This window comes from Polypterus senegalus, chromosome 16, assembly GCF_016835505.1.
Source record: "Polypterus senegalus isolate Bchr_013 chromosome 16, ASM1683550v1, whole genome shotgun sequence".
Taxonomy (NCBI): Eukaryota; Metazoa; Chordata; class Cladistia; order Polypteriformes; family Polypteridae; genus Polypterus; species Polypterus senegalus.
Window position 1 is genome coordinate 18,929,020 of NC_053169.1, and position 12,091 is coordinate 18,941,110.

Sequence of the window (12,091 nt, forward strand, 5' to 3'; positions counted from 1 at the left end):
TGTCATTCTGCACATGCTTTGTTTACCCTTATGCTGATATACAAGGGTATATATATGTTGACAGTATTACTCCAAAATTAAGGCGTCATTTCAATAGAAACGTCTGTTTTGTGTGAATGTGTTATGTACTACCTTACTCTGGTGAATTTCAAGAAATTAAGTGGGATGGAATGTGCCAAGAGTTTTTCTGATGAGTTGTAACAGACTGATATTTTTTCCTATAGGGACAGAATTTCAATTATAACTTAAGTCAAATAAAAGAAGAATGAATAGCAGAATCAAATCATAATACTTGACATATTACAAAACAGTAAAACAAAAACAAAACAAACAGTATCACAAATAATGTTATACTACACACACACACACACACACACACACACACTATATATATATTACACATACACTGTATATATACACATACATTGCAAGGTTAACGGACCAACTCACTCACTTCATTAACAAAAACACTATTTCCCATTTAGCAAATAAGCTGAAATTTGACGGTACAGTACATCTAGGGCAGTAGGTATCTACAAAACGACATTTTAAAAATATCAATTTTAAGGGTAAAATAAATAAATAAATACAATAAAAATAGAAAAATGAATTACCCCAAAATCTCAAAAGTGCCTTCACAAATCTGATTGAAATTTGGTGAACAAAAATTAGCTAACTGTATTTGTCATTAATAATGCTGAAGTGGGTGGGACATTCTTATGGAAAGAGTCCCCCATTTTGCCACAGTGCTAACAGTGACCTCATGGAAAAATAAGGCATGCCAGTTTATGCAAATGTAGGCAATCTGCTGAAGCAAAATTAAAGGAGCAAAGTTCAGCAAAGCTAGAAAAAGACGCATTTAGCAAGTGCTTGCCAGATGCTGTGGCTGTGAGTGTAGTCGATTTCATGCAACTGATCCAGTCAGAAAGGTATTTAATTTACAGTTGTATATTACATCCCCCACCCCTTGATCTTATTTGCTACCTTATGCAAATGTCAAAGTAGGGACTACAATTCCCATCAGTCAGTGCACTGCTCCAGACGATGTCATCAGCGCTTATAAAGTTTAAATAAGAGCATCGGCAAACATGATATGTTAAAGGTAGTAACTGTTGCTTTTTTTATTTTTCTCTCAATGACTCTGGGAGAATAATTTTACTGTCTTGCTGGATTACAGCATTTATCTTAGAGCATTGTTATTCAACCTTTGTGGCCTTGGGACCCAGTTTTACCTTCCATCAGTGGACCCGTGTTGACAATAAAATGTGAGATAAACTGATTACAGTACATTTTTTTTATCAGTTCATTGCCTTGCATTTTTGAAAAGGTCAACAACACTATTTTACACCTGCATATCATTATTAAGTTCACAAAACCAACCATCTATCAGCGTTAAGTACTTTTTGGAAAGAAAAAAAAAAAAAAAAGATGAATAAAGAAAAAAGCAGAAAAAAGCACCACTGCAAATTAACCAATGGAGCCAAGGCACGATTCAACAGAATAAACTGTGATCTTCTTCTTTAGCAGATGGAAACGCTGTTTTTCAGAATGTGGTAAGAAGAGATCAGGACAATGCTTTTGAGTGAGTACAAGTAACTTTTTTTTTGTTGTATACTGAGGCAGTGAAAACGTTTAGGATTTGATGATAATTGAGAGTTTAGATATTTTTTAGCGGTTTTTACCTTAGAATGAAATCAACTTTAAATTATCTTTGTAAAATTATTGAATACTGCTATTATACAGAGTTCAGCTACAATCTCTTTCACACCAAACACAACCAAGGACTGTATGTACTGTAGCATGTTCAACAATAATCAGCTCAAGAGAACTAATAATAATGGTTTAAAAAAAATACAAATATTGTATACATAAAAGTACTTTAACATAGTAATCTGACACATTCGATTAACCTATGGCATTGTAACTGAGGCCCATTCACTGGTAGCCTTGTAAAACAATGAAGTAGTTTATAGAAATCATTTCACTGAAGTTATACCAAGAGCAATACATCAATAAAATAACAGATTCGAGACCAGGGGGGTGGCTGTTTGGAAAAAAACATATCACCAGAATCTTTTGAAAAATGCACTGCTCGGCAGTGAGCACAAAGGCACAATATATTAAAAAAAAGGGTGCTTATTAATTGATCGGTAATTCAAATCCATTCCTAAAGGCTCATTTCACAGTAAAGCCAACAAAAGAAATTAAGGGGGAAAGGAAAATGGAGGAAGAATTTACACCTCAGTGTAAGTTATGCCTAATATCCTATCGGTTTGCCACCATTCAGTCTTGAATGTCAATAAAGTAGAGCACAGGAATCAAAAGATCCATGATTTCATCCATTTTCTGAATCTTTATTTTTGACATTGTAAAGAACTGTAGTTTTTCAAAAAGATTATCTGGTCCAAAACAGAAACCATCCCTGAATGTTACAGCATTCAATCCACATCACACCAATTAAGAGTCACCAAACAATCTAACAAGCACGATTTTGGAGTGTGAGAGGAAGCCTGAGATAGTATGAGAGAAAAAAAAAAACAAAAACATGTGGGCACAGGGAAAATGTGCAAAGTGTACACAGTGCCAAGTCCAGCAGCAACAAACAATGTACCACCCTTAAAAATAATAAAACAAATTGTTGATAAACATTAAATCTACATGAAAAAATTTTGGCCATGAAAAATAACATATATAACAGGAAGATGCATAACGGTAACTACATTTCTGGGTCACAGCTACAATGCCATACTCCCCCATTGTTCCCAACTCCGATCTTTGGGATCACATTGTATGCAACAGGTGCTGAGAGGTGAAGGTTGTTCTATTTATGGATAAGTGCGTGTAACAGCTGGGCACAAGTGAGGGATGAACTTCACAGAGGTTTTATAACAGAGACAAATAGAAAATAAAGAAACTGTATTCCACTCATTGGCTCCAGTACCTTCAAGCAACACCAGCAAAACATATCAAGAGCTCTTTTTTGTTTTTATTCACATTAATTTATTCACAAATTCAAAATAAAATAAATGGGTAACCAAGATACAGATATGCTGTAGGAAATCTAAGTTCCTGAGGTACCACAGCAACTCAGATCTTCATGAATTCTGGAATTACACATGGATCTGTTTCTGCAATCACTTATTTTCAATTTTTATGGCACTAAGTTTCGAGAGAAAAAGGTAGGACTAAAGATGTCAGCTTGCTTGTTCATACACCACACACACACACACACACACACACACACACACACACATATTATATGGGAGACCTCTTATTTGTTACATCGGCTAACCCGAGCCCTAATTTTCTTTTGTGTTTCAGTCCAGCCTCTTACAGCCCAGAACTGGATTATGCGGCTATGAGGATGTTATGTTATTGCCAACTGTAAATTAATGATGTATTCTATTTTACTACTTTAAACTTTATTACTGTTGATTTTAGAAGGTACATTGGGATGATATGTACTACACGGGTTCTTATTAATAAAGACCGATGGAGATCATTACATGACTGCACCAGGATTATAGTGCAGTCAAAGGTGTAACTTAATTAACAGGTTGCAGTGATCCGGACTAGTGTACTGTGTACAAGTATTATAAACACAACACACATCCAGTGGCTACTTTACTAGGTACACCAGTCTGGCACAGGGTTGTGCCTGCCTTTTGCCTCTAGAATAGCCTTAATTATTTGAAACATGGACTTAATATGGTGCGGGAAATATTACAATGGGATTGTAATATTATCTGGCGAGACAGCATCACCCAGTCTCTGCAGAATGTTTTGGCCAAGTACTCATACAGAGATCCTTCTGTTCCGCTTTATATGGCACTCTGAAGTCACCAACATGTTCATAGAAGCAGCCTGAAATGATGTGTGCTGTGCAACATGACGCATGCTCTTCTGCACACCACTGCTGTAAAGAGCTGTTACTTGAGTATTTGTGTTAGCTTCAAGTAGTTGTTGATTTTTTTCAGCTATGTGGCCAAGGTGTGTGGTGATAGTAACCTTGGGGGACAACTAGTCCCCTATAAACTCTTAGTTAAACACAGTCATAGTCAGTTTAGCATTTTAGTTTACTGAAAACGTGCTTTTCCTAACTTGAGGAAGTAAACAATTCTCATTAAGTTTGCACACAGCCTGTAAAACTGACATCTCACTTGAAGATGGGCAAACCATTCCCTACTGACTATGAGATGAAAGTATTTTCAGTTGTCTGGGATGCTAGCACAACATCGTACTGTTCCATGAGTTTCTGTCATCTAATTTTATTTGAAAGAGTAACCCAGCATTTAAAAAAAAAAAAAACAAAACATAATTTTTCTAATATTTTTTTATTTGAATTATGCCATCCAATTTCATAAGGGCAAGTTCATTTTAAGTAGATTTTAATTTTTCAAAGATATTATTCCTAAGGATTATTCACAGCTGCTAGATACACATGGATATTTGCCTGCATTGTATCCCAGAGAACGGCCGGATGATAACTAGGCCTAGGTTCACTAAGCTACAACTTTAACATTTTCTAAGAACAGTGGGCACCCAGAGGTTTATCTAGATGTTTAATATTTTACAAGGAGCAAGACACCATCCCATCAGCACTGGGTACAAAACACAGATGGAGAGCCAGTCCATTGCTGGTCAAGTACACACTCATATTCACTCATGCTGGACAAAGCAAGAGTCAATAATAAACGTAACCTTAAAAAAATACCAACAAAACTTCGCACAGGCAGTGGCTCAAGTAGTGGTGAGCGACCATTGCCAAGTTCACTTCACCGGGAGTTCCTCGAAATCACGGAAATGTTTATGATATTCGCTGAACTTGCAAACTGTATTAAAGTGAATGGGGAAGGACAAACTGATCTAGATTTGACGGGATTATAATGGTGCAGTAGTCTTTTAAGTGTCCCTGAGGGCTAGGGAAACATCTGCCAACTATACTGGAGTGATTATAGAGGCCAAAGAGGTGACCTGCGCTGTGTGCCACCAGTGCCAACCACTACACCACCAGGCCTTTGTGATTTCGACGAAAGAATGCAGTCAGAGATGTGCAATTATAGATTTCATCAAAAGAAGTGTAAATCGTAATCAAACTTCAAAAAACATATGAAGGTTTGTTAAACGCAGAAAACTCAAAGAGGCAAGTCATGATTGAAGCCACTGGCTCATTCTATTTTTGCCATAAGTTGCGCCGAAGGCTTTCCAAACTGTCTGTGCTGTTGTTTGCACTTTTTCTTCTATTAAAAAGATAGAAACATCTCGTAAATAGTAATAAACCTTTCATTATTATTATTTCCTAGAGCTCCTTGTGTTTGTGGGTCGGTCAGGCTCCTTCAGATTTTGTTTTTTATCTGCAGGTGGCAAACTATTATGCATGCATAAGGCATGCACCTCCTTCTCTTAAACTGACGTGGCACTCGAAGATCGACCAGCACATTGACGAAAAACCTTGAACAAACTTTCTGGTTAATGATTCATAGCCAGGGCCGGATTTTCCTATAGGCTAACTAGGCTTCAGCCTAGGGCCTCAAGATCAAGAGGGGCCTACATTCAAATTGTTAGCAATTTGAACAAACTTAAAAATGGGAGGTGAAAGGGCCTCATAAGTGGAATAGCCTAGGGCCTCTTTTCATCTAAATCCGGCCCTGTTCATAGCATACCATTTACCAACCTAAGTTATGGTTTTAGCATCTTGGTTCTGGTAACAACTTGTATTTGCTTTTAATGGCTTTTAACATTTGTTAGTCAGACGGTTTTACTGCTTAGTATTGATAATGTCTCGCCCATTTAAAACCATGTTTAAAGTTACTCACAAACCCTGTGGACTGTTGGCAATTCAAAAATGTCAGCTGCAACTTGAAAAAGTAGGTGAACCTACTCTATAATCATAACTGTTTATTAAAATACATTACAACTTCACAAGCAGAAAAAACTCATTATTTATGCTGTATGTGTTTCATTATTGTGGCCAAAAAGGTGGCCGGAACTGTGCGGCAGCAGTGCCAACCACTGCACCACTGTAACTCTGTGAGATCAGAGAAGAAAGTACGCAGTCAGACACACAATCAAAAATTTCATCAAAACAAAGCAGAAATGTCAAAATCGTAGTCAAAAGTCAGAAAAAAATGAAACCTCTGGGTTGTTCTATTTTTTGAAGTTGCGTTGAAGGCTCTCAAAACCGTCTGTGCATAGAAACATCTTGTAAATAGTAATAAGGTTTTTTTTGAATTATTATTATTTCCTTGAGTCTCCTCTATTAGGGTTTGGGGCCCATCAGGCTCCATCAATGTTTGATTTCACTGTTGCCATGCCACGTGGTTAATTTTTATGCATGCATAGGGCACACGCCTCCTTCTCTTATATTGATGTGGAACTCAAAGATCAACCTGCACATATGGCTACAAGTTTAGATAACTCGTCCCACAGAGTCTGTAAATACAAATGATCAACATTATATACCCGGGGGGCAGTCCCATCAATGTTGGCTGTTACAGTCCTGGTGGACATTGCACTGGCCTCACAAAGCATTATGGAATGCCGGTATTAAAAAATAAAAAATTCTCTTCAATCAACCAAATTATCAGTGAATAATTCAACGGACAAGGGAGAACGCAAATGCAGCAAATTCGCTGTGAATAACACTTTGGCAAATTTGGTGATCAACCCTAGACCTAAGTAAGGATTTTAACCTTAAACACTAAAGCCGTGACACATCAGAATTCTCACTGTACATTTGCACTACTCGCATAGAATTTTCTTCTCCTCCACTGTCATGGGTATTATTTAACAATATGATGGTTATTTTTGTAATGTATATTACCACCTTGCTTTTAACAATCTATGTAGTACTCCAAGTATGTGCAATAGGAAGGGTGTTATATAGGAATAAGTGTGTGAATGGGAAGTGCATTCAAATGTGACTGAGCTTTTTAACTGAATTTAGGATTCTTCACCAATTAATGAGGAAGAGAGGCAGATAATCGATTCAAAAGCTTGATCTTGTGTAAATGCACACCCTGTTCATGCACTGCTCCATTTTTCTGGAAGCATTTGTTTAAAAATCCATCCATCCATTGTCTAACCCGCTGAATCCGAATACAGGGTCACGGGGGTCTGCTGGAGCCAATCCCAGCCAACACAGGGCACAAGGCAGGAACCAATCCTGGGCAGGGTGCCAACCCACCGCAGGACACACACAAACACACCCACACACCAAGCACACACTAGGGCCAATTTAGAATCGCCAATCCACCTAACCGGCATGTCTTTGGACTGTGGGAGGAAACCGGAGCGCCCGGAGGAAACCCACACAGACACGGGGAAAACATGCAAACTCCACGCAGGGAGGACCTGGGAATATAGCGAACCCGGGTCTCCTAACTGCGAGGCAGCAGCGCAATATTTTAGAAAAAAAAAATGCAGGCACTTTGGACATGGTGAGCATATAACAAGGATAAATGTGGATTACATAGCACAAGTAAATCAGAGTGTTTTTTTTTTTTTTTTAAAATCAACATTTTAACATTATTTGCGGTTGTCCAGCATTGGTCCCCATACATACTTATTCTATCAGAACGTTTATTATTTCCATTCCGTTTCAAAACACGAGATTACATTTTTTTTTTCTCAGCCATCACTACAGACACATTAGGCAAATAATACATACAAAAAAATACATGTTTTTGGTGGAGTATCCCTTTAAATTCTGACTAACAAATCTTAATTTTCACAAATTTAAGCATAAGATCGGAGCATCCAGCATCAAGGAAAAAAAAGCTGTTAAAATGTGACCTCTAACAAACAGATAGCCTTTGGACAGCAGCCAGAATTGACGAAAGACTGCTTCACCAAGCTGCTGATGTACCGTTGCCATGGCCTGGTGTGGCGTGCTTCCATTTAAAGCAATGTTCTGTACATGAATCAAGTACTGACTCAAGGTATGAGTCATAAAATTAAAACGATATAAAAGAAAAAATAACTAGATAGTTGTAAGCATATCAGTAATGTAGCTGGAAAAAAATGGGTTACTTCATTACAGACCACATCACAAGCTTACAACATGCGTCTGATAGTATCCCTCACTTGTGCACTTTGATACACACGTGTCTGATGTTATATTTAATGTTTGTTATTTATATAATAATTATTGTGGGTCGTCTGGAGGAGACATACAAGTACAAACCTAATTATACCATTGTACAAATAAAAATAATCATGAAGTTGATATGACATTCTTTTACTCACCTATTTATTACTTATTATTCCAACTTTACCTAGTTCAGGGTCATGGGGGGTAACAGCCTAAGTCTGCACTGGCACAGTCCATATTCATACACACATGTATTGGGCCACATTAGATTCACCATCACCGTATTTGAATGTGTGGCACAGTGGTTAGCATCAATACCTCAAACTCCATGACTAGTCTTTGTCTGTGTGAAGTGTGCACTCTAGAATTATAAACTGGGAGATGTTCAGAAGATTTCCTGCAACAGACTGGCACCTCATCCAGAGTGGCTTTTTGCTTATGGCTTGAAGCTGCAGGGATTAACTCCAGGAGTCTGTGGTGATACAGTTAGATCCAATGGGCATGGGCACAAGACATTGATTGAATGAATGAATGAATATATATTGAAAAAGGAGAAAACACCTCTTACAAGACGTATTACCAAGGAATAATTGATTGACTATTGCTAAAGAATTTTGAACATTTTGAACTAAACATGCTTTTAATTCAAATAACATGACTAGGTAACTTTTTTGGTTAAAGCAAATAAAAAAAAAAAAAAAAACACGAGAAAACAAGGAAATGAAATATAGAGAGTTACTCCATTTTAAGGCATGTAGGGGCAGAAAGTGGTATGTACAGTGAGTGTCTGGCTGTATCCGTTAACTGGAGACCATTTAATTATGTTAGTTTTTTGTATGTCATGTAATGTAAAAAATTATATATTGAGTAATGATGAAGCAATTGAAGGAAAAATCAACAAAATCTCACACCTTGAAGTAAAACTAAGAACTACCCATGCAGCAGAGTAAGATTCTGCACACTGCTTTTCATAAAGAGGCCTAGGATTGCTTTAAAGGTTCTATGGTATTTTAGAAAGCAACACATGCAAGAAAAGTATCTAGAGAAGATAGCTAAGCTTAAAACAACAAGACATTTAGCAAATGCAGCTACATGTCCACTAATGAATAAACAAAGGGATGTAATTTTAAAATAACTAAATACACTGTTCTAAAGGTACAGTGACAGGAACTTTCAAATCAATATAGCGTCAAACCATTACCTTTTTTAAGTTATATCAGCAGACCTACAATAAGCCCAAAAACATACAGCATGTTCACTTTCACTCAACCCCTTCATACTGGGAAATCTCAAACAGGAAACTTCGATAATTTGAAGGCACCACGCCCCACTTTCCAAATCACATCTTTCAGCAGCAGTAATTGCACTTAGGCCCCACACTGAGAAATCTTAATTCAAGCAAAACCTTTTTCACTCTAAAAGGTTCCACTCAAGCTAATCGTTCAGATCCTTTAACGTTTTGGTTGTTCTACCTGCCATGTCATAACTTCTCATCACAACTTGTGTAAAGTCACTTTGCAGACACACTACTAGTAAATAAGTACATGTCATTACTGGGCTGGAGAAGGTTCTGTTGTGTAACGAGTCTGGCAAAGCTGACCATAAAGCTTCTGTACAGTTTTTGAAGTCAGTCACCCATCCATCTTCTAATCCTGCTTACTCAGGGCACGGTCACCGAGAAGCTCAAGGCTATCCCAGCGAGCAAACCTTGGCATTCTGAATCAAAGGCCAAAACTTAGACAACAGTGCAGTGAACCAGCCATGGGATGTCTAAACGTAGCCTTAATTAGCACATATTCACATTTTTTCAACACCAAAACAGTAACTTCTTTGGGAAAATAAAACATACCAGCGTTCAAATCAAACTTTCCCTTTTCAATTCCTCACAACTATGTAACTTATACTATACTTGTACTTACTTCTATTTGCATCCTTTAACTCATAATGCCTTTTAGCTAGTCACAATAAACCATTTTTTTTTTCTACAACTGGAACACATTAACAAAAGCCTGGGGTCTCAGAAGCACTAAGACCACCCCTGCTGCCAGGCCTGGCCCCTCTGGTCATCGGTGCATTTCCTGCCTGATAATATCCATAGCAGTAGAGTGTTGTACCGTGTTAGCCATAGATTGATACAGCTGCCTCGAAAGCTTGCATTTGTAATCTATTTAGTTAGTCAATTAAAGGTGTCATTTCACCCTGATAATGTGCACTAGATTGTATGCAAATTCCGATAGCAGAAAAGGACTGTATAATATGAAAATACAAATAGAAACAACAAGCTTGTTTAATCTTTTTTTTTGTCTTTTTGCTTTCTTGATCACTTACCTGAATATAAATAAGTGATATTTTTTTAAAATCATGAATTGTCTATAATGAACATCGCATCATGAACTTGAAACTGGTGTGTATGTGAGGCTGAGCATAAAATTCCTGATAATGGGAAAGAAGTGCAATCTGCACAAATTGGGTTTTCATGGTATAAAGCCATTACCAATGATCACTGAAAGCATATCTCTGGGTTATCCTAATTATTGTTTTACTTGACTGTAAGTTGACTTGTATAAAGACGCCCACTAAATATATAAAATAGGGGTAGGCCAGTGGAAAATCCTGTTTAATCAAAGCCACAATATGTCCAGAGCCACGTGTTTCTATTAGAACATTACGCTGGACTGGGTGAAAAGGGTGTAGGGTGTAAAGAAAAGGTTTTAAATGTAATTAACCTTAATATAACCCTCACCCCCCACAAAATACTCACTCTTGCTGCAGTTTCACATAATGAAATATGAAACAAAAAAACAGGAGCTTTACTCAGCTTTATAATGTTATTCATTTCCTGTGCAAGGTACCAAATACCAAGAGACGGGGAGATAGGTGGATGATCTATCTGCAGTCAAGAGTTGCTTCTTGATTCTGAGAATTTAAAGAGCTGAGTAATGACATCAGCTAATAAGTTATGGGTTTTGTCAAATATGAGCTTTAACCTCATGAAAGTCTTCAGAACTGGCTAGCCAGTTCAGAAGGGAGCCATCTCCTTCGACTTGTTACACACTTTGTTAGCTGGGTCATTTTTGCACACCTCTCGTCTACGTTGTTTATACTAATGTGACTTATCTAAATACAGACAGGAGATGGGAAGCAGATCTGTAAATCTATGCAGCCAAGACAGTGACTGGGAAGATTATTTGAAAGGGGGTGTGGTTTGGCATTCATCCAGAACTGTCAATTAACTACAAAAAGATGAACACATCACCTAGTGAATAATAGTGGAGAAACCTATCAGGCCCTTTATTAATGGAGGATTATGTGTGTTGGTCATTCATTCACTTTGTTTTTCTTAAAGGAACAAACAGTTGAGCACAGTTCTTGCAAAGATGCAATCCATACAATAATGCAGATATGTTCCAAATAATTAAATCAAACTCAACAGTCATTGCCCTTCCATATATATATATTGGATATTATTCTTCTTAAAACTCTAAATGGAAATAGAGAAATTATAAAAAAAACACCCATATAGATAAACCAACAGTACAGGTTTATCTCTTTAACACTACAGTCTTAAAGGAATACTAGACCCAATTATTCTTATAGGTTACTTATCCCATGTAGTTTGTGGTAATGGCCAAGAAAAAGTTTTAATTCATCCATCTGTCCATTTTCTAACCCGTTGAATCTGAATACAGGGTCACGGGGGTCTGCTGGAGCCAATCCCAGCCAACACAGGGCGCAAGGCAGGAACCAATCCCGGGCAGGCCGCCAACCCACCGCGGAAAAGTTTTAATTTCATATTTTAAACCAAAACGCAGCTATCAAAGGTTCTGATATACCATAATAGGCAACTATGCTGATCAACAATGGACAAAAAAAACAAACGGTATCAAAAAGTCCAAGGGGGAAAAAAATCATTAACATTTTTTTCTTGGCCATCACTTCTAACTATATCAAGTAAACAACGTATATAAAAAATGTTTTTGGGTGGAGTATTCCTGCAAT

At 37.3% G+C, this 12,091-nt stretch overlaps 1 protein-coding gene across 1 annotated transcript in view; it reads right to left on the reverse strand.

Annotated features, from left to right (window-relative positions):
- LOC120516958 (serum response factor-like) overlaps positions 1 to 3,897 on the reverse strand; it is a 39,789-nt gene extending 35,892 nt beyond the window's left edge. The window contains exon 1 of the mRNA XM_039738996.1: positions 3,802 to 3,897. Within this exon, the coding sequence (XP_039594930.1) occupies positions 3,802 to 3,897 (96 nt within the window). The remainder of the gene's footprint in view (positions 1 to 3,801) is intronic.
- Between the last annotated feature and the right edge of the window lie 8,194 nt (positions 3,898 to 12,091).